A 21,494-nucleotide genomic window follows, 5' to 3' on the forward strand; every position below is an offset into this window, starting at 1 on the left:
CGGTGCCCCCTGCATTGGGAGCGTGGAGTTCTAACCACTGGACCGCCAGGAAAGTCCCTGTGTATTTCTTTTCTGAATATATAAGTAATATACATGTTTTTATTTGCTGAACATTTGGGAAATACCAAAAAGAGTTTAGAAGAAAGTAAGTTATTACCCATAATCTCAACATCAAGTAATAACAATCACTCTTTAACATTTTGGTAGATTCTCTTATATTTTTCTATGCATGTACATGCTTTTTAAAATATTAAGATTATACTGTATCTATTACTCTGTAACTTGCTTTAACATATTTAATTAAAATAGACAATACAGGGAATTCCCTGGCTGTCCAGTGGTTATGACTCCACGCTTTCACTGCTGAGGACCCGGGTTCAATCCCTGGCCTGGGAACTAGGATCCCACAAGCCACACTGCGTGGCCAAAAAAAAAAAAAGAGAGAGAAAATAAACAATACATTTATATGGTTAAAAAAACAAAATGTGTAAAACCACATGCAGTAAATATCTTGTTTCCTTCCAATCCCATTGGTAACTACTGCATTCTAGTTTCCTTCCAGAGAATTTTTATGCTTATTAGAGCAAATATGAATAATTTTCTTTGCTACACCTTTTGATTTTTCATACAAATAAAAGCATACTATAAACACTACTCTACACCTTGCTTTTTTCACTTGATGTGATTGTAATTCATCGCAATCCATTACATAAAGAGGTTCTTCATTCTCTTTTACAGCTGTCATTTTATAATATTCCATTCTATGTATGTACCATAATTTATTTAATCAGTCTCCTGGTAATAAACATTCAGATTCCTTCCAAGCATTTGCTCTTAGTAACAATGGTACAGTGAATAACCTTGAGTATAGGTCATTTTGCCCTTTACCATAGGATACTGCTAGAGGTAGAATTCTTAGGCTAAAGGGTATATGCATTTCAGTTTTGATAGCTATGGCGAAATTGCCCTCCAGAAAGTTATGTCTGTTTACGCCCTCAGCAGCATTGTATAAGAGGATCTGATTCTTCATACCCTTGACCATATAGGGTGTTATTAAACTTTAAACTGTCGCCAACATAATAGGTGAAAAGTTATATTTCTTTTACTCTGAAAGATGTTTATAAGAGCCATTGAAGTATTTTTCTGGGACTTCCCTGGTGGCGCAGTGGTTAAGAATCCACCTGCCAATGCAGGGGACACGGATTCGAACCCTGGTCCGGGAAGATCCCACATACCGCAGAGCACCTAAGCCCAGGTGCCACAACTACTGAGCCTGCGCTCTAGAGCCCGTGAGCCACAACTACTGAGCCCACGCGCCACAACTAGTAAGTCCACATGCCACAACTACTGAAGCCCATACGCCTAGAGCCTGTGCTCCGCAGCAAGAGAAGCCACCGCGTTGAGAAGCCCGCACACTGCAATGAAGAGTGGCCCCGCTCGCTGCAACTAGAGAAAGCCCACGTGCAACAATGAAGACCCAACACAGCCAAAAATAAATTAATTTTTTTAAAAAAGTATTTTTCTGTGAACTTTTCCCTGTATTACCCCCATTTCCTTAGATTGTCAATCTTTTCCTACAGATTTGTAGAATCTCTTTATTTATTAAGGGAATTAGTTATTTGTCTGTAATGTGTATTGCAAATATTTTTTCCTAGCTTGTCTTTTGACATTTCTTTTTGTTGTTGTTTTCTTTGAATTTTTGTATTTTATTTTATTTGTTTTTTTATACAGGAGGTTCTTATTAGGTATCCATTTTATACATATTAGTGTATATATGTCAATCCCAATCTCCCAATTCATCCCACCAGGACCACCCCCACCCCGCCACTTTCCCCACTTGGTGTCCATACATTTGTTATGGTGGCTTTTACTATACAGAAATATCGGATTTTTAGTAAGTCAAATTAATCGTTTTTCTTAGGGCTTCTGGGCTCTATTTGATGCTCTGAAGGGGCTTTCCCACTATATGATTATTAAAAATGTTTCTCCATGGTTTCTTCTATTACTTTTATGGGTTAATGTTTTACATTTAAACCATTCTATCTGTAATTTATTTTGAATATACTTAATTTCCTTGGCACATGGATCTATTTCTGTTATGGTCTGTTCTCTATTTGTGTGCTATCACCACTCAGTTTTAATTATTGTAGCTTTTCATTATGGTAGGAGTAGTCCCTCACTCATATAGCATCTTTTGTTGTTGATTTTTTTCCCCCAACATTCACCTATTTATCATTTTATTTTCTTGTTAACTACCATATCATTTTTTGATAAGGACAGGAAAAGCCTTACACATGACCTGGATCATTAGCTGATTGATTGAGGGAAATTAAACATTGTTAAAATACATCACTTAAACATTTTATTTTAATTTAAAACATCCTAAATTTACATTTAATTAAGAGTCTTTGGGTATAGGGTCAAACCTCTTCTGTGAGAATGAATCCACTGATGGAGTTCCATATCATCTTTCTTGTATAAATTACACCCATAATACATCATACAGGACTTCCAGCTTCCATTTCTTTATGTTGGACTAGCAATTTAAAGATCCTATAATATGAATATAAAATGTTCTACATTTTTAGGCTTTCTCCCCCCAACTTTGAAATTGTCTTGTCCCTACTTAATTTGACATCAAGTTTTTATTCAGGTTTTTGTGTGTACATAAGTAAATTGCTGGATCATATGGTAAGAGAATCTTTAGTTTGAAAGAAACTGCCAAACTGGTTTCCAAAGTGGCCATACTATTTTGCATTGCCACTAGCAATGAATGAGAGTTCCTGTTGCTCCACATTCTCACCAGCATTTGATATAGGCATTGTTCTGGATTTGGGCCATTCCTTTTTTTTTTCCTCCCCTTTGGGCCAATTTAATAGATGTGTATTGTGTTGTTTTAATTTGCATTTCCCTGATGACATATGATGTGGTGCCTTTTTTCACATGCTTATTTGTCATCTGTATATCTTCTTTGGTGAATTGTCTGTTAAGGCCCCCTTTTTTTTTTTTTTTGCGGTACGCGGGCCTCTCACTGTTGTGGCCTGTCCCGTTGCGGAGCACAGGCTCCGGACGCGCAGGCTCAGTGGCCATGGCTCACGGGCCCAGCCGCTCTGCGGCATGTGTGATCTTCCCGGACCAGGGCATGAACCCGTGTCCCCTGCATCGGCAGGCGGACTCTCAACCACTGCGCCACAAGGGAAGCCCAAGGCCCATTTTTTAAATTGGATTGCTTGTTTTCTTATTGCTAACTTTTAAGAGTCCTTTGTATATTTTGGATAACAATCCTTTATCAGTTTTGTCTTCTGCAAATATTTTCTCCCTGTCTGTGGCTTATCTTCTCATTCTCTTGACACTGTTTGTCAGAAAGCAGAAGTTTTAAATTTTAATGAAGTCCAGCTTACCAGTTCTTTCTTTCATGGATCATGCCTTTGGTCTTGTATCTAAAAAGTCACTACCATACCCAATATAGGTTTTCTCCTATGTTATCTTCTTGGAGGGTTATAGTTTTCCATTTTACATTTAGATCTGTGATTCATTTTGAGTTAATTTTCGTGATGGGTATAAGTGTTGTCCAGTGTTTCAGCACCATTTGTTGAAAAGACTATCTTTGCTCCGTTGTATTGCCTTTTGCTCCTTTGTCAAAGATATTTACATTGGTCTATTTTGGGGCTCTCTAATCTGTTTCACTGACTTTCTGTCTGTTCTTTTGCCAATACCACACTGTCTTGATTATTGTAGCTTTATAGTAAGTTTTGAAGTCAGATAGTATCAGTCATTTTTGAAGAAAAACATTGTTCTTCTCCTTCAGTATTGATTGGCTATTCTGGGTCTTTTCCCTCTCCATATAAACTTTAGAATAGTTTGTAGATATCTACAAAATAACTTGCTAGGATTTTGAATCAGATTGCATTGAATCTATACATCAAGTTGGGAAGAACTGACATCTTGACAATATTGAGTCTTCATATCTATGAACATGGGTTATCTCTGTAACTTAGTTCTTTAATAGCTTTCAGCAAAGTTTTATAGTTTTCATCATAGAAATCTTGTATATATTTTGTTAGATTTATACCTAAGTATTTCAATTTGGGCAGTACTAATGTGTATGGTATTATTGTGTTTTTAATTTCAAATTCCACTTGTTTATTGCTGGTATATAGGAAAGCAGTTGACTTTTATATATTGACCATATATCCTGTGACCTTGCTATAATAACACTTACTAGTTCCAGGAATTTTTTTGTTGTTGATTCTTTCGAACTTTCGAATTTTCTGCATAGGCAACCATGTCATGTGTGAACAAAGACAGTTTTATTTCTTCCTTCCCAATCTGTATTCCTTTTATTTCCCTTTTTTTTTTTTTTTTTTTTTTTTTTGTCTTATTGCATTACTGGCAAGGTATTTCCTGACTTCAGGGACAAAGCATTGATGGAACCAATCCAGAAAAAGGGTTCCTGTTGTATGACCAAAAGACTGGCAGCTGGTGTTTATCTTTTCGCTTCAAGGTTTGAGGGTTAGCAGCTTCATAGATAAGGGCAATTCTGATCATAAACCCAACTACATTTACACAAAACAGTGGAGTAAGCCTGTCCCTTCCTTCTTAAATCCTGGTGCTTGCTTCTCTTCCTTACTAGTAAATGTCCTTTGTGGCATTTTTTTCCCAGAATAGGGCACTTTCATCTGCATTAAAAACCTGTTCAAGCAAGAGAGAGGCATGGACATATATACACTACCAAAAGTAAGGTAGATAGCTAGTGGGAAGCAGCCGCATAGCACAGGGAGATCAGCTCAGTGGTTTGTGACCACCTAGAGGGGTAGGATAGGGAGGGTGGGAGGGAGGGAGACACAAGAGGGAAGAGATATGGGAACATATGTATATGTATATGTATAACTGATTCACTTTGTTATAAAGCAGAAACTAACACACCATTGTAAAGCAATTATACTCCAGTAAAGATGTTAAAAAAAACAAACAAACAAAAAACCTGTTCAGGCAGATATCCTTTCTCCTCAGTTATTTTCTTAATGGTGTCTGTGAATTTGTCTGCTGCCTCTTGGTAAGCAGAAGCTGCTTCTCCAAACCTCTTTCTGAAATTTTCAAACCATCCTTTTCAGGCATTGAATTCCCTAGCTTTAGATCCTCCACCTTCTTTTTGCTTTCAGTTGTCACATAATGACTTTGCTTTTTCTTGAATCATATTAGAGTCCATAGGTATGCCTTCCCTATAGCAATCCTGGACCCACATAAAAGCTGAATTTTTCAATATGAGATTAAAAGGTATTTCTCAAAAAGTACAAGGTTTTTGGGCCTGCTGGAGTAGCTGCAGGCACAGCTTCACAAATTTCCTTTTCTTTTTTTACCATGGTCCTTACACTGGATTCACTTATCTTGAAATGGTGGGTAACTGCAGCTGCAGGCCTCAATCTACAGTGCATATCAAGCAGTTCAGCTTTTTCTTATAATGTCATGACTTCTCTCTGCTTCTTGGGAGCACTCCCACCATCACTAGTAGCACTTTGTATGGGTCCCCTGGTGTTATTCAGGGTCTTTGGTATTACACTAAACACAATGGAAAATACACAAGAGCTGGGCAAGGTCACTTTTTACTGCAGTATGTAATTTACTGGAGAGACGAACCGCTCATACAGAGATGATTAGTGTCACATGGCATTTTGAGTGGACACTCACAACACTTGAGCTCACAACAATAACAACAGGAGGTGGCTACAAAATTATTATAGTAGTACATAATTGCGTAAAATTAACTACTGTTAATTTTATGCAATTATTTAATACTGCTTCTTAACGTTTGTTTATATTTCTCTTGACTGCACATGGCACCATCTATGGTCCATAGGTGTTTGTGTGTGTAAGTTTTGATAAACTTTAACTTTTTATAATATGTTTGTATATATTTTATGGTAGTAAATGATAAAATAGGATAACATCTACCTATATTTTATGCATTCATGAGATCTCTAACTTTCCTAATTTTTTCAATATTTCTAGGCTGTGCAGTTCATCTGCAAGTATTTTCAAATTGTTGCAAATCTCCAATAAATTTTCCAATATATTTATTTTAAAAATCCAGTTATAAGAGGACCCACCGTTCAAACCCGTGTTGTTCAAGGGTCAACTATATAGCCTTCTATATCATATGCATTGTATTACCTCCTCAAAAGAACAATTAAAATAATTTTTAACAATTATTCTTTAAAAGGGTGAACATCTGTATGTATTCCTTTTATTGCTGCTGAGAACCTTTGTTGAGGCAAGGGAAGGTTAGGCTTTGCTTTTTTTTGGCCGTGCCGCACGGCATGTGGGATCTTAGTTCCCTGACCAGGGATCGAACCCACGCCCCCTGTATTGGAAGTGTGTGAAGTCTTAACCACTGGACCGCCAGGGAAGTCCCAAGTTAGGCTTTTCTTTTTCCTCTCTTTGAATGTCAGTACGAGAACTAGATGTGGTCCAAAATGGTAACAATTTGTTTACCTTCTGTGTCCCTGAAACAGGTGTATTGCCACCAGACTGATTACTGGCAATTTGTGAAAGACATCCGCTGGCTCAGTCCCCACTCAGCCCTTCATGTGGAGAAGGTAAGAGGTGAAGGTAACCACAAGGCTTTGATGTTTGATGTTCTGTATGAAGAGTCTCCTAGGCTAGAAGGATGGCATATGTCAAGTTTCCTATTAACTGAGGAGAGGAAATTATCCCTGTAGGACTGATTTGGAGGGGAGGATGATTTACTTTAAAAAATAAGCTTTGCACACCCATTGTTCTAGGCCACTTTCCCTCCTCTGGGGAAGACCTGAAAAAATTTTGTTACTTTCAAAAGATTTGCAAATATGGGACCAGAGTGAAGCTTTTTAAAATCTAGGACAAATGGCAAGAAGTTTCCTGAATGGTTGGGGGTAAGTAGGACTGATATGCTGATGACTGTTTAAGGAGAAGAGGATGCACCAAATAGAAAAAAAATGTGAGGCTTCTGGAGACCAGTGTCAAATGGAGCCTAACATGTTCCCAGCAGCATTGGAGAGTAGAGTAGCACTTCCATCCTCTCAGCTCAGCATAATACCCTTGATTCCCAACCAGGGACACGGAGCTCCAGGAGGTTAGGTGACTTGGCCAGAGTTACACAGCTAGTTCCACATCAATCACAGCCACATTTATATATTTATTTATTTAACCCTTGCCTATGGAAATTTTCAAATACATTCAAAATTAGAAGAGTGTAATGAACCCCAAAATATCACCCATCTTCAATACTTATTGATTCATGACCAGTCTTGTTTCATGTATATCACACCCACTCAGATTCATTGCCAAGGTGATGTCTGGAAAAGTAACTTATTTTTAAATGATCAGGGAACCAAATCACAAGGTGTCACTCTGGCCTTTTTTGTGAGAAAAGCCCAGAGCCCAGTGATTTTCTTACATGGATTTTTTTGTCCTTATCACTTTATTTTTCCCACAAAACCCCCCTCTAACTTTTTCTCTAAAATATATCGTGGGACTTCCCTGGTGGTACTGTGATTAAGAATCTGCCTGCCAATGCAGGTGACACAGTTTCGAGCCCTGGTGCAGGAAGATCTCATATGATGTGGAGCAACTAAGCCCATGTGCCACAACTGCTGAGCCCATGTGACACAACTGCTGAAGCCCACGCACCTAGAGCCTGTGCTTCTCAACAAGAGGAGCCACCACAATGAGAAACCCGTGCACCGCAACAAAGAGTAGTCACTGCTCGTCGCAACTAGAGAAAGCCCGCGCACAGCAACAAAGACCCAACACAGCCATAAATAAATAAATAATTTTTTAAAATAAAATAAAATATATTGCTGTAGTCATTTCCTCTTAGAAGCTGCCTGAAATTGCTGTCCATACAGTTTTTGCAGTGATCCTGAACTATGAGACTTAGCTTTTAGAAACAGCCAATAGAAGGAAGTTCCAAATAGAGAAATGCTGTGGCGAAAGCCAACAAGACGTGCTCAGCTGATTTCTCTTGGTGAAGAATGTTTGGGGGCATTTTTCCTAGATTTTTTTACCCCAGGTTTTTCTTGCATTCTTTTCTGGAGGCTACCTGAAATAGAGGACTCTGTGAGAGAAGCCGAGATGTCAAGTTCATTCTTCCTCTGAATACCCTGAGAATAGATGCTTCTTTGGAGTTACAACATAAAGAGACAGACGCAGCAGCTTTGTCCTCTCCAGGAGCTGCATATCACGTCTTAACTGCTTAGTTCCTTTCTAGTGGCCCAAACCAGCAGCGGAGACATTAATCCTTTCCTTCCCTCTCCTTCCTCTATAGCCTGTAGATGTTAGCTGGAGGGCAAATATCTCTGATTACCTCCTCTTACCTGTCTCAATTTAGTTCTCAGGTCATTAGGCCTCAATCTTGCTGGATTTACCAGGAAATATATATTTTTAAAATTAATTAATTTATTTTTGGCTGCATTGGGTCTTCGTTGCTACGCGTGGGCTTTCTCTAGTTGCGGCAAGCGGGGGCTATTCTTTGCTGTGGTGCATGGGCTTCTCATTGCGGTGGCTTCTCTTGTTGCGGAGCACGGGCTCTAGGTGTGCGGGCTTCAGTAGTTGTGGCACGTGGGCTCAGTAGTTGTGGTTCACGGGCTCTAGAGCACAGGCTCAGTAGTTGTGGCACACGGGCTTAGTTGCTCCACGGCATGTGGGATCTTCCTGGACCAGGGCTCGAACCCATGTCCCCTGCATTGGCAGGCGGATTCTTAACCATTGCACCACAAGGGAAGCCCTGGATGTATATTTTGACTCATGCTTCTTTGCCTCCTAGTTCATCAACTTGCAGGAGAATGGCCAGAGCAGCACTGACGGCATGAGTGAGCGTGCCGTTGCGGAGCTGTGGCTGCAGCATAGCTTGCAGTGCCACTGTCTCTCAGCCCAGCTCCGACCTCTGCTGGGGGATAGACAGTATATCAGAAAATTCTACACAGGTGGGTAGAGGTCACAGAGCCAGTACTGGTACATGTACTTCCTCATTCTCTTCTACTATACTCTTCCTTTATAGACCCACTGTTAGTAAAATCTCATACTTTTACTTGATGCCATAGAGATTCTAATCAGAAACATGTATCTAGTCTTCTCTCTAACTTGCTATGTAAAATGCAGTCAAACTTTATGCTAAGGTATTTCCCTACTCCCATATACGCAAATCAGTAAAAGAAGCTACTATTTACTGAGAGTTTCCTATGTTCCAATCACTGTTATATATTTTTTATACATATATACCTAACAGCTGCCCTGAGAGTTGGGTATTGATACCCCTGTTTTCCAATCAGGGAAGCAGAGCTTAAGGAGGTTAGGTGACTTGGCCAAAGTCACCCAGAGCCAGAGTTCAAATCTGAGTCTTTCTGATTTTGAAGCCTCTTGTCATGGCCTCTGCTATACTGCACATGATTTAGCCTCTTCTGTACATTATTTGTCCCTGGTTCCCCTCTGTCCACAGTGGTATGATTCTCCTCAAGTCATCTTTGCCTTTTCCCTCTTTCCTTCCCTGAGCTTCTCCCAGGGCCATACAGGGAGGCTGAAGTTCTCCCTAATGGGCTCCATCATTGCGGTAGTTTTCTCTCCCCAGATACTGCTTTCCTGCTAAGCGACTCCCATGTCACGGCCATGCTCCAATGCCTAGAAGCAGTGGAACAGAACAACCCTCGTCTCCTGGCTCAGATTGATGCATCTATGGTAAAGTGGCCAAAGAATTATCTGTGTCTATGTTCTGGCCTCCTAGACCTCACCATGATGTAACTGTATGTAGCAAACTACTTCACTTAGGCAATTGTGAACAAAAGGCTTTCATTAAGAACAAAAACAAAACCAAAAAATCTTAGAAGAGGAGGTACCATTAAGTACCTATTGAAGTAAAATGTCTATTTGTAAGTAAGCTTAAGTCTATTTGAGGAGAGAGGTGTCTATTTTTTTAAATCCTTAAAAAAATCTGTAGTCTGAGTAAGCACCTCCTTAAGGGCAGGCTTGATAAAATGCTAGGGAGAGGAGGGATGATTTTGAGTCAGGCTGGCTATAGATAGGGTGTCAGATGTAGTGTGGCCTGATGTTACACAGGATCATTTTTGTCCAAGAATATTTTGTTGTTTTATGTTGCTTATTATTAACTCTCTAATTCACTCGTCCCGTCACTAATATCAGTGCCTCCACTAGAAAGGAATCACAATCCCTATTTCTTTTGTGAGGGATCCCCTATCTCTCCTGGTTTTTCAATTTCGATCCTTGCTTACCATCTATTGCATACTTTCTACGTGCCAACATGCATCATCTCATTTAATCCTCAGAACTCTATAAAGTAGGCATTAATCTCATTTTATAAAGGTGGCCACTGAGGGACAGAGTAGATAAGTCACTTGCCCAAAGTTTGGACCAAAGAACTTGTAAGTGATAGGGCCTGGATTTGAGCCCCAGCGTATCTGACTTCTAAGTGCATAGTCTTAAGCACTTTGCTGTACTGCCTCCATGATAAGCATTTCTGGTCTGACCACCTAGGATTCCAGTGCAGAAGCTGTGGTGTATGGCAGGACTTTGAAGTTTCAAAGTTGTATGCTCTAATAGAGGATACCTATGCTGTATCTACTGGCCCTGGCTGCAGTTCAGGCCTGCTGCCAAAGGCCAGTTCCTACCAGCGTTTCTGTAGTGCCAAGTGCTCCTCTTCTGAGGGCCTCTATCCTTGACTCTGACACGTGTTCTTTTTTTGTAGTTTGCCAGAAAGCATGAGAGCCCGCTGCTGGTGACAAAGAGCCAGAGCCTGACAGCTCTGCCTGGTTCCACGTACACCCCTTCAACCAGTTATGCTCAGCATTCCTACTTTGGGTCCTTCTCTAGCCTCCACCAATCCATACCCCATCATGGCTCAGGTATGGGGGCAGCAAGGGGTAGCCAAGACATGTATCCCCAGGCCTGGAAAGCAGAGGACTTAGTGGGCGCTCACAGGCTGGCTATAGATGGAGCCTTGGGTTGATGCAGTTTGTCAAACTTCATGTCTTAATATGGAAATCTTAAAGAGGTATATAGCAACTAGCCTAAGATAATTCAGTAGCATCATTAAAGTAACAGAGTCAAGAGATGTTTTTAGTTTCCCCTGGGTTTCTGATCCGCATTGCCAGAAGGCATTTCAATGATAATAGCTAACATTTATTCAGTGCCTGCCATGTGCCAGGCTCTGTCGTAATCAATTTGTATATATTATCTCGTTTGACCCTCAAAACAGTCCTACGAGGTAGGTGTTATTATTATTGCTCACGTTATAGATGGGGAATGCATACTAATAAGCAGTGAAGCCACTGTCCCAAGAGCGTATGCTTTTGACTTAGCTGCTTCTAAGTAATTTTTTGCTTACCTTGAACGATTTAGCTTTTTCTGACGTGACACCATGTGTCCTGGGCACCCGGTAACAATAGGGAGTTTGGTCCTTAGTTGTGGAGAAGCCCTTCACAGGTACCAAAGGCTTCCACCTCACCTTTCCTTTCCCTTTCTTTTTATATCCTAGAAAGAAGATCTACTTCCTTTTCACTCTGTGGCCCATGCCAGAAACCTCAAGAAAGCAGAGGACATGTCTCGCCAGCAGAGGATCAAACCGTCCAAGCCCCTCTGCTTCCAATCTCTGCATTAGCCGGGGACTCCCCCTCGACCCCAAATGAGATGAGCTCCAGCACTCTGACCAGCCCCTTAGAAGCACCCTGGGTCAGCAGCCAGAATGATTCCCCAAGTGATGCCAGTGAGGGGCCTGAGTACTTGGCCATTGGCAACCAGGACCCCCGAGGCCGGACCGCCAGCTGTCAGAGTCACAGCAGCAATGCTGAGAGCAACAGCTCCAATTTGTTCTCCTCTAGCAGCTCCCAGAAGCCAGATTCTGCTGCTTCCTCTCTAGGGGACCAAGAGGGAGGTGGGAAGAGCCAGTTGTCCAATGTCCTTCGCAGGTCTAGCTTCTCAGAGGGGCAAACACTCACTGTCACCGGTGGAACAAAGAGGAGCCATACTCGCTCCCATTCGGATACCAACATTGCCTCCAAAGGAGCCCCAGGTAATGATAACCACCAGCCCGTAGTCAGTAAGGCGGCCTCCTGAATTTCAGGTGGAAGGGAGAGTTTGTTCTTAAGGGTCTTCAGATGGCAGAAAGAGAAGTTATGTTTCTGATGATATGAAGAGTATATTGCTTATAATGAAAAAGAGAAGTTTGTAATATAATGTGGATACCTAAGAAATCTCTCTGAGGATATTTATGTTTGTTCCTTTATACGTTGCTAAATAGTAAATGCTTTCCTGGATTCTTTCACTGGTCCTTTAGCACCAGAGGATAGTGTGACTAATCACAGTCCAAGTTTTAAATGCATCTCTCAGACAGAGGGAAAGTACTGATGATCTTTAAAAATAATCCCGTTAAATTCCGTCCCTTCCTGTGATTCCTGAGAAGTTTGGTCAGGATATAATAACAATAAGAGAGAGGCAAACCGATGTTAGGGTTTCCTTATTAAGACTAGAGATGTAGTGAGTATGGGGTGATGGGACCTAGTAAACAAGTAAGTGGGGTTGACTGCTCCATCACTAGTTCAGGTTGAAAGGCAGTTGGGTAAGGAGGCCTTGGCTACTAGGACATCCTTCACACAGACACCAGCTGCTAGCAGAGAGCACCTTAGGCATGGCCAAGGTGGTGTCATTGCTTTTGCCATTTCCCTACTATCATCTTTCCTAGGTTGTTGGTGTCTGGCAGGCTTTGGTTGGGTTTCATTCGTAAGAGCATCTCCATAAAAGCAAGTAGAAGGCCGATTTGTGCTCAAGGCCAGTTCTGGGTGGAAAAGCCTCAGAAATAAAATATAAAAGTAAAGTATAAAAAATTAAGAGCAAAAAAGGAAGATTTCCTTTTACAACTAGAGCTGCTATTGATTTCTCTTTATAATTTCTAAAAGGTGAGAGCAAAGGCCTTCATCTGAAACTTCTGAATTGCAAACTTTTGTCTCTGTTTTCCCCTCAAGAATGTGGTTTGGCTCATTGGAACTCGTTAGAACAAAAGTCTCCAATCAAAGCCTGTCTACCCATGAGCCTTCGTAGATGTGAAGAGTACTTGGGTTAGACCCTTACTTCACATCTCCTGGAGCAGACCTGGAGATGTGAAGACCTTACTTCACATCTCCTGGAGCAGTCTGCTGTACTCCAGGCTACTGGTGTTTGAGCATGTAAAACTCCCCTGCCCCCATTCTTGCATCCATGCGGATTCCAGAAACTGCAGTAACCTGCATTGGAAAAGGGAGCCAGAGAAAACCTAAGCAGAAGGATCTGAGGGAGCGTGGGTCATGTGCAGCTTCTCGTACGAGTCATCTTTCCCTCTGCGCTAGGGTTCCCTCTCAGGAGTTAAGCCCCAACCTTTGCTAGATAAGAAGACGCTCTTTTTCTCACTCTGTCTATTCTCGTGTTCTGGACTTTCCTCTGCACCTGTCTGTCTACATACAGGAGGCCCCAGGAGTATCACCATTATAGTTGAAGATCCCATTGCAGGTTTGGGAGCCAGTCCTGTCTGTCCAGCCCCCGCCCCCACCTCCTCGTGTTCCTCTGTGACCATCTTGCTTAGTTTCGAACTTCCTTTTCCATTCTGGTGTCAAATCAAGTCTGGCTGGCCTGGTTCTGTAGTTATGGTTAGACCTGTTCGTAAAATAATACCGTTGTTTTGCATGATACGTTTTTTGCCCACGACTTCCAAATGCCTCATTCAGTCTCTCAACAGCATCCAGGAGATAGAATCAAGACTTGTCAAGCCTGTATTGCCCAAAGGTGAATCTGAGGTCTGCTGTTTGTCTAAGACATCATGATGAATCAGTGGCAGAATTTTTCTTATAACTGAGTACTTACTACAAATTATTTTATTTTCCGTGATTTAACACCAGAATGTGTTTTCTCCTCTTTCTGTGGTCTTGGATGTGAGTGCATGTTTTTGCCTCTCCTGGAGTCCCCTGTTTCCTTTTTCTTTCACCTGTCTTCCTTCCCCTGTAAATTTCTCCCCCACCCCCTCATTCCAGCCATTGCACAAGGTTTTTCTATTGACTTAAGTCTGTTTCTTTGGTTTTCACAGTGTTGTTCAAACTGCATATTGTGTTACATTCTGGGTACATCATGCATGGAGATATTGATGCTAGAATGTGTCTGCAAGACTGAGTGGTAAGGGAGAACTGAAAATTATGGCCTCCTGGTAATGGGTGAAGCCACTGGCTGTGTTAGCTTGGCAAAGAGGTTAAAGAGGAACAAGTCTGCGAGACCTTTGTTTAGAAGAGTCTTGTTGTTCTTAAGGAGGTAAGAAATTGTAAGATGACAGATTTCAAGTCAGTATGAGGAAATTCTAAGAATTAGAGCTGTTCAGTTGAATGGGCAGCATCAGGAGGTAGTGAGCTCAGTGAGCAAAGGCTGGATGGCCTTTACATGCTGTAAAGGAATAAGGTTCTGGTGTTGGAGTTTGTGTCGTGCACTGAGTTTGACTGGGGACCTCAGAGTTGCCTCCAAATCATGGTCTCTTACCAAGGCATCATGGTGACTGCTGGTTTGTTGTGAGGAGCAGAGCCCACTGCCAGGACCACCAAGGGAACACAGAGTTATCACTTACCACGTAGTAGCATTTTTTGTGAGAGGAGCAGCTGACAAATTGGCACCATCTGTCAAGGAAATGGGTTGGATGCTGCTCAATCATTAGTTCTCCCAGCGCATCCTGTTCATTTCTCAGGCACCCACCTGCTTTGCTGCCTGCTCTTCTTTCTGTGGCACTGGGAATTTTGTGTTTCCCTTTGGAGAATATCAGTTTCCATTTCCTGTGAACCATGCCTGCTGCTATTCCTCCACTCTCAATGTTCCTTGAAAACTGCTACCCAGACACTTCCTACTTTGCCAGGCTTCTCATGAAACCTCTCCCTTCCTTCTCCAGGAAGGCTGGGTCTACAGCCCTGTGGCTGAGCCCTTTGGTTACAAGGCCATCATCCTTGGCTTCTCTAACATTGTCTTGATGCTTCTTTTAAGGACATTGCTGGGTGTTATTTTGTTCTGCCAGTTCAGAAGTGGGTTAAATTTGTAGGTATGACAAATTTACATTTCAGGTGCAAGAAGGGCCATATCCTAGTGTTTCTTTAGTGAGTTTAACCCTTCTGATATTGTTTTAAAGTCTAGTGTCAAGGTATCAGAAAAGTTTCAGTGTGCTTATCTCCATGTGAGGACTGTTTTCTAAATTGGTGTGTCAAGAGGGTAGAAATTGGCTGATATTCCTGGAACATTTGGTAAGAAGATGGAAGAAGAGAGAACAAAATTCATGAATCCACTTTGATTTGATTCTTTTTCGCCTCTGTGTTGCCGCATTCCAGGTCATGTTTTCTCTTTTTCCCTTAGAATATTCCGACTTCCCACCTCCCTTCCTCCATGTGTTCCTGCATTCTTGGACTGTTCCCTATTGGTGTGCCACCTCTCTCCTGTTTGGGAGGGCATTGGGAATGGGAGCAGTTAAATATTGAAACTCCAAAGTTGGGAATGTATGTGTCGCTGACCTCGCATGTGTGTTTTTACTCCCTGGTGGCCACTGACACTAGAATCCTGCAGTGATAAGTCGAAGTTGAGAGGCCCCTTGTCCTACTCTGGTCAAAGCAGTGAAGTCAGCACACCCAGCTCTCTGTACATGGAGTATGGTAAGTGAGTACTAGGAAGGCCAGTGCTGCAATCATGTCTCTGCTCTGGTCCCCCCATGCCTGCCACACTCTGAGCTGTGTAGCTCATCTTAGCTCTGTGGAGGGTACACACCATACAGTCTCACCCTCCCTTTCATTATTTTCAACCCCTGTGCCAGAAATCACACTACCCTGCCATTTCTCTTGCTCCTCTCTGCCTTAGGGGTCCCACTGTCTCGTGCTGTGGGTGTTATCACCGTGAATGTCTGGTGAGCCAGCTGGAATGGCTCTCTGAGTGGGTGAGAGAGACCTTGAAAAGAGGCCTTTGAGTGTCTAGGCTTAATTACCGAAGATAGGCTCCACATGAAATCATCCACAGGGAGAGCCATTTCTTTCCTTGTCTGACTCACAGCACAGGTTTTTTGGTTTCTTTGTTTGTGGGTAGGAGGACGAGTATGTCATCTTTAAATTTAGGTGGTCAAAGGGTTGTCTCCAGGCTCTCTCCATTTATTCCACCATTCTCTAACCCAGGGGCTTAGTGCTCTGTGATTCCGAGATTCAGAGAAATTCCTGTAGAAGGTAGACATCTTTCCAACCTGTTATCCGGGAAGGCTTGGGAGCATCTTTAGTGTTAAAATCATCAGACTTCTTAAAGAAGCTTGTCTGTAAAGAAGATTTGCTTTTCAAAGCAGGGCTTTTCACATCCACATTCCATTTTCCCACAGAGGGCAGTCAGTACCTGTGCTCAGGAGAAGGCATGTTCCGAAGACCATCAGAGGGACAGTCCCTCATCAGCTACCTGTCTGAGCAAGACTTTGGCAGCTGTGCAGACCTGGAAAAGGTGAGGAGTCTAAGGAGCCACTGAAAAGCCCATGAGTTGGGAGATCTGGTCTGAGGGCTCCAGTGCCATTTGTCCTAAAGAGGTTTTGGGTACACAGCAATAACATGGGTGTAGACTACAATACAGGTAAGTCACAGTAAAGATAAGCTCAACAAGTTCTGTCTCTGGAAAGCTCTTCTGGGAGCCTATGCGCCTCACTGAGTCCAGAGATATTACTGATTTTGTCTTAGAAGCCACCCTGGACAGAGAAACATTGAATTTTAGTCACATGGTTACTGTTTCCTTGACCCCGGAACCTTAGGTAAAGACTGTCTTCAGAATCAACTTCTATATTTTGTTCTAAGGCTCAGATATGTGATAAATGATGTCCCTGTAGCATTTTATAGCTTACAAAGCACTTTATCTTGAGACATCACATTTACCTTAATACTTTGTATATAAGTGTATGGTTTTAGGAAAGACCTGACCTCTTCTCTGTCATATTTTTATGTGGAAAGTGGGACAGGAAGGCCAGGCATGGCCAGATACGAGAGCAAGGAGAATGTACAACAGGTTTTCTGGCCATCAGCTTTCATTATAGGAGCAGTGTGCATTTCCCCTGGGTGTTTTGAGTGAAAGCAATGCGCGTTCTGGAAGCTGCTACTTTCCAAGAGTATAATCAGTGAGGTGTCCCCTTTTTGGCGCTCTTCTTCCCCAGGAAAATGCCCACTTCAGCATCTCAGAATCCTTGATTGCTGCCATTGAGCTGATGAAGTGCAACATGATGAGCCAGTGCCTAGAAGAGGAGGAAGGGGAGGAGGACAGTGACAGGGAGATCCAGGAACTGAAGCAGAAGATCCGCCTTCGTCGCCAGCAGATCCGCACCAAGAATCTGCTCCCTGTGTACCAGGAGACTGAGTATGGAAGTGAGTGAGGCTGTGAACGCCTGTTCCTGCTTCTTCAGGCTTCGGGATAAGACTTAGTACCTCGTGGGCTTTCTTTTTTGTCTTCGTATGTTCATGTGAGATGTTACACACAAGCCAAGGATTCCTCTGCTGTCAGAAGGATTTTCTATGTTGTTCTAATTTTCTTTTTTTCTACCAGACCAGAGTCCTAGAGCTCATCCATTTCCTACCTCTACATGTATATTATAAATTATCTTATTTGTGTTATACTCTTACATGTTATTATCTTTTCTAAGAAAACAAAGTCCCTATTATTCCTATTGCAAAGCACACAGGAATTAAGAAAGTACAGTAATTTTTAAAAAGAAAAATCTGGTAAATGTAGTATTCTTAACTTGTTCTATATTATACCTATTGTCTATATAGCTTTAATTTACAGCTGTCAGTTTAAAATCGGCATGTCTGGCAAAGAAAATTAAACTTTAAGAGTTTTATAAACTTTCTAGGTTGCTAAAGAATTTACTTTTCTACTATATATGGTATAGACAAAGCTCAAAACTATGCACAGGAAAAAAGCCTGACTATTTCTTTTGGAAGTAGGCCAAAAAGAGAATTTTGAGAACTGTTCATGTCTTCAGTTCATTTGGTCATAACTTTGCTATTGTAATATGTGAATCCCAGTTTATTTAAGCTATTCTCTTCTATACTGTGTTAATTTAACTTTCATGTACATTTAGTACAACTTTTGTTATTAAAATTAGCATTTACCGTTTTCCAAAAAAAGAAAATATATATATATCAGAAATATCTTCCAAAAAATAGGTTTCTGATATGAGGAGAACTAAGGCCACTGGTTCCAGATTCACTTTCCAGAGAGTGGTACTTTCTGCTCACATGAAACTTTTTAGGGGATCAATCAAGAAGGGGAAACTAGCAAGAAGAGCTAGTTTCCATTTCCCCAGCGTAACTCCCAGCCAAGGTTCTATTTACTTCTATGTTCAAGTCATACCAGGTCCCTTTTGTTGTGACCCTAGAAAGAGTAGGAGACCTCTTCTGTCCTATTTATTACTTTTTTATTTTTATTTTTTAATGTAACAGGCTTTCGGGTCACTTCCAGCAGCTCCCAGTTCAGTTCACGTGATTCAGCACAGTTCTCTGACTCTGGCTCTGCTGATGAGGTTGATGAATTTGAAATCCAAGGTATGAATTGACACTTTTCAAGGGAACTTTCATTAACTGTTTCTTTTAATTTGGAATCATAGGCTGAGAAGCTTTCCCTAAGCCGGGGGTCTTCATTATGCTTCATTATGGTATGTTGTCGGCTGTTGTAAGAGATAACTTCTCTTGTTAAAAACAAAGCCTATTTAAAATTTAAGCAGAAAAGGACACTAAAAGGAAGTGTTCCATTGGAGTGGGATGGCTATTGATGTCACCATGATGCTTCTTCCTCAGTTGCACCTTTCTCTCAGATCCTCACTCTAATTCCTCCTACTAACAGTCCAGAGCTAGCCCACATCTACATGAAATTAGAATTCTATTCTCTTGTGTCCTATAACACAACTGAAATTGTTTCAAAGTGTTTAAAAGGAGCTTTATTATGATCCAAAGAGAAAGTGACAGAAAGAGTCACTGGGAGGGAAAAAGCAAAAAGGGGGAAAAAAAATCAGGTTTACAAAGTGGAGCTTTATTTTCTGTCCTAACCAGCGCTAATTTGCATAGCAGAATCAAAGACTCTTGTTGTGAGCTTCTTCTTAGAGAAGGGGAGGGGCTCTTATCTGGAAAGGCAGTTGTGTTAAATCAGGTTAACCCATGATTAATGGGTTAATCCATTCCTGAAAATCATAAATTTCTTCAACTTCCTGTCAGTGCAATCAACAAATGAACAGATGGAAAACCAAACAGACAGTTCAGGGATGTAAGTTCTTCCCCCATGGCTGGAACCAAGACTAATTTTCTTATAGAGATGACTTGTGTCTAGTTTTCCATTGTAACATGATGGTAAATAGATCTTTTACTGCATGAGGCTCTGATTTCCTGTTTACGCCAATCTCGAGAACCCATTCAGCTCCAGGTACGGTAGCTGAGTTTCTTCCCCATTCCGAAATACAATTTTTACACATATTTTTCCAGGTCTCCAGGAAGTCTTCCTTCTGTGTTCTCCTTAATGCATCTGATTTCTATTTATAACAATGATAGTCACTTAAAACTCCATTTTTTCCTTTGTATGTGGTTTTCCAACAGTTCTCCAGTTCTCTGACACCAAATGAGTGTCCTACATTTCAATTCTGACACTAATTCCTGGAGTTAGCACAGACCCTACAGATTTAGGATTCAGTCCCACGAGATGGCTCCCTCTTCAGATGCCAGCTGCCAGTGGGGTTCCCAGGCTGTCTGTACTTCTCCCTGGCCAACTACCAACCCAGGGGTTCCCACAACTCCCTGCTCACGTTTCATAATTCACTAGAATGACTCACAGAACTCAGGGAAGCACTATACTTATGATTACAGTTTATTATAAAGGATACAAATGAGTAGTCACATGAAGAGGAGGTACATAGGGCAAGGTCCCAAAGTCTCCTGAGCACAGGAACCTCCGTCTCCATGGAGTCAGGGTGTGCCACTCTCCCAGTACATCGATACGTTCACCAACCAGGAAGCCCTTCCAAACCTCATCTTTATCAAGGTTCATTCAGTAAGCATGAGTGATTAAATCAGTGGCAACTGAGTTCCTGAGGTGGGGCTAAAAGGTCTGATCTTCTAAATAGCTTTCTCTTCTGGCAGCCAACCCCATCCTGAAGCTATCTGGGTGTCCCCATGAGTCATTTCATTAACTTAAGCTTGGATATAATGGAAAGGGGCTCATTATGAATAACAGACATTCTTATCACTCAGGAAATTCCAAAGGTTATAGGAGCTCTGTGCCAGAAACTGGACAGAGACCAAATATATATATATTTTTTTATTATACCACAGTCTGTGATTGACTTGATCTCCAAATTAGAAGAAAATAGGAGGGCTCTGCCCTTTCTCTCAGGATCAGCAGTTGGAATTTCATGTGGGTAGTAATAAGGTAAATCCAAAACATGCTACTTCACTGAGTGTGGAACAGTCCACTTGACTATAAAGTCTGTTCCTTGCAGCAAAGCAAGGAGCCAGGGGGAGTTGTTCGGACTGAAAGGAGCCAGATTTGAAATAGCCTGCCTGGGGGTGGCATGAGGTGCACTCCTACTGGAAACTGTTGCAGCATTTGTGGCCCCAGGGGAGGTGTTTAATCAACTAACTCTCTAGTCAGTTCAGACAGAAATCCTTAAAGGAAAAGACCTTAGGCATGGCTTGTCAACCTCTAGGCCAGATATTTCTCTGCTGTGATAGACTGTCTTGTGTATTGTACAGTGTTAAGCATCATTCCTGGCTTCTCTACCCACTAGATGCCAGTAGCATACGGCCCTTCTCCCCAGTTGTGACAACCAGAAATGTTTTCAGACATTGGCAAATATCTGCAGTGGGTACAATATCCTCCCTGGTTGATAACCACTGCCTTATGAGGTCTTTAAGGCTAGGCTGGTTTGGGGAGGCAGCAGTAACTGTCTCCCAAGCCAATGTGAGAACCTAACTATGGATGTAGGTTTGTAAAGGAAGTGCTATCTTTTGGAGCAAAAGTCAAGTCCTGATTCCAGGAACATGTGGTATAGAACTGTCATTCTCATCAGTTTACTTCCTGTCTGAATACTAAAGGGCACCCTTTTATAATCATTATTATACAGATGGTAGTGAAGGATCTAACCTGACTCACATGTCAAAGAATGGACTCTCAGTATCAGTGGCCTCGCTGTTTTCAGGTAGCCTGTGTTGGAAGCGTGGGTGTGCTCATACATGCATGTGTGTGAATGTTTGCACCAGCTTTTGTACATACCTGTGATACCTGTCAGGGTTGTGAGGACTATAGTGTCTGGAGAACTATCTGGGGAAAACTGGACTTAAGCTAACTGGGAACAAATTAGATACTAATTTTCTTTCTTTCTTTCTTTCTTTTATTATTTTTTATTTTTTAATTAAAAAATTTTTATTGGAGTATAGTTGATTTAAAGTGTTAGTTTCCGCTGT

General features: G+C 41.6%; 1 protein-coding gene across 3 annotated transcripts in view; it reads left to right on the top strand.

Annotated features, from left to right (window-relative positions):
- Positions 1 to 21,494, top strand: part of RUBCN (rubicon autophagy regulator) — a 66,150-nt gene that overhangs the window by 26,299 nt on the left and 18,357 nt on the right. For 2 of the 3 annotated variants that reach the window (XM_024754749.1, XM_024754746.1), the window contains exons 3-12: positions 6,513 to 6,596; positions 8,804 to 8,963; positions 9,605 to 9,711; positions 10,736 to 10,892; positions 11,525 to 12,058; positions 15,591 to 15,686; positions 16,391 to 16,506; positions 17,204 to 17,411; positions 18,489 to 18,590; positions 21,155 to 21,229. In XM_024754749.1, the coding sequence (XP_024610517.1) occupies positions 6,513 to 6,596; positions 8,804 to 8,963; positions 9,605 to 9,711; positions 10,736 to 10,892; positions 11,525 to 12,058; positions 15,591 to 15,686; positions 16,391 to 16,506; positions 17,204 to 17,411; positions 18,489 to 18,590; positions 21,155 to 21,229 (1,639 nt within the window). The remainder of the gene's footprint in view (positions 1 to 6,512; positions 6,597 to 8,803; positions 8,964 to 9,604; positions 9,712 to 10,735; positions 10,893 to 11,524; positions 12,059 to 15,590; positions 15,687 to 16,390; positions 16,507 to 17,203; positions 17,412 to 18,488; positions 18,591 to 21,154; positions 21,230 to 21,494) is intronic. The other variant, XM_024754747.1, reaches the window with a different exon arrangement.

The sequence above is a fragment of the Neophocaena asiaeorientalis genome, unplaced genomic scaffold, assembly GCF_003031525.2.
Source record: "Neophocaena asiaeorientalis asiaeorientalis breed wild unplaced genomic scaffold, Neophocaena_asiaeorientalis_V1.1 scaffold423, whole genome shotgun sequence".
Lineage (NCBI taxonomy): Eukaryota > Metazoa > Chordata > Mammalia > Artiodactyla > Phocoenidae > Neophocaena > Neophocaena asiaeorientalis.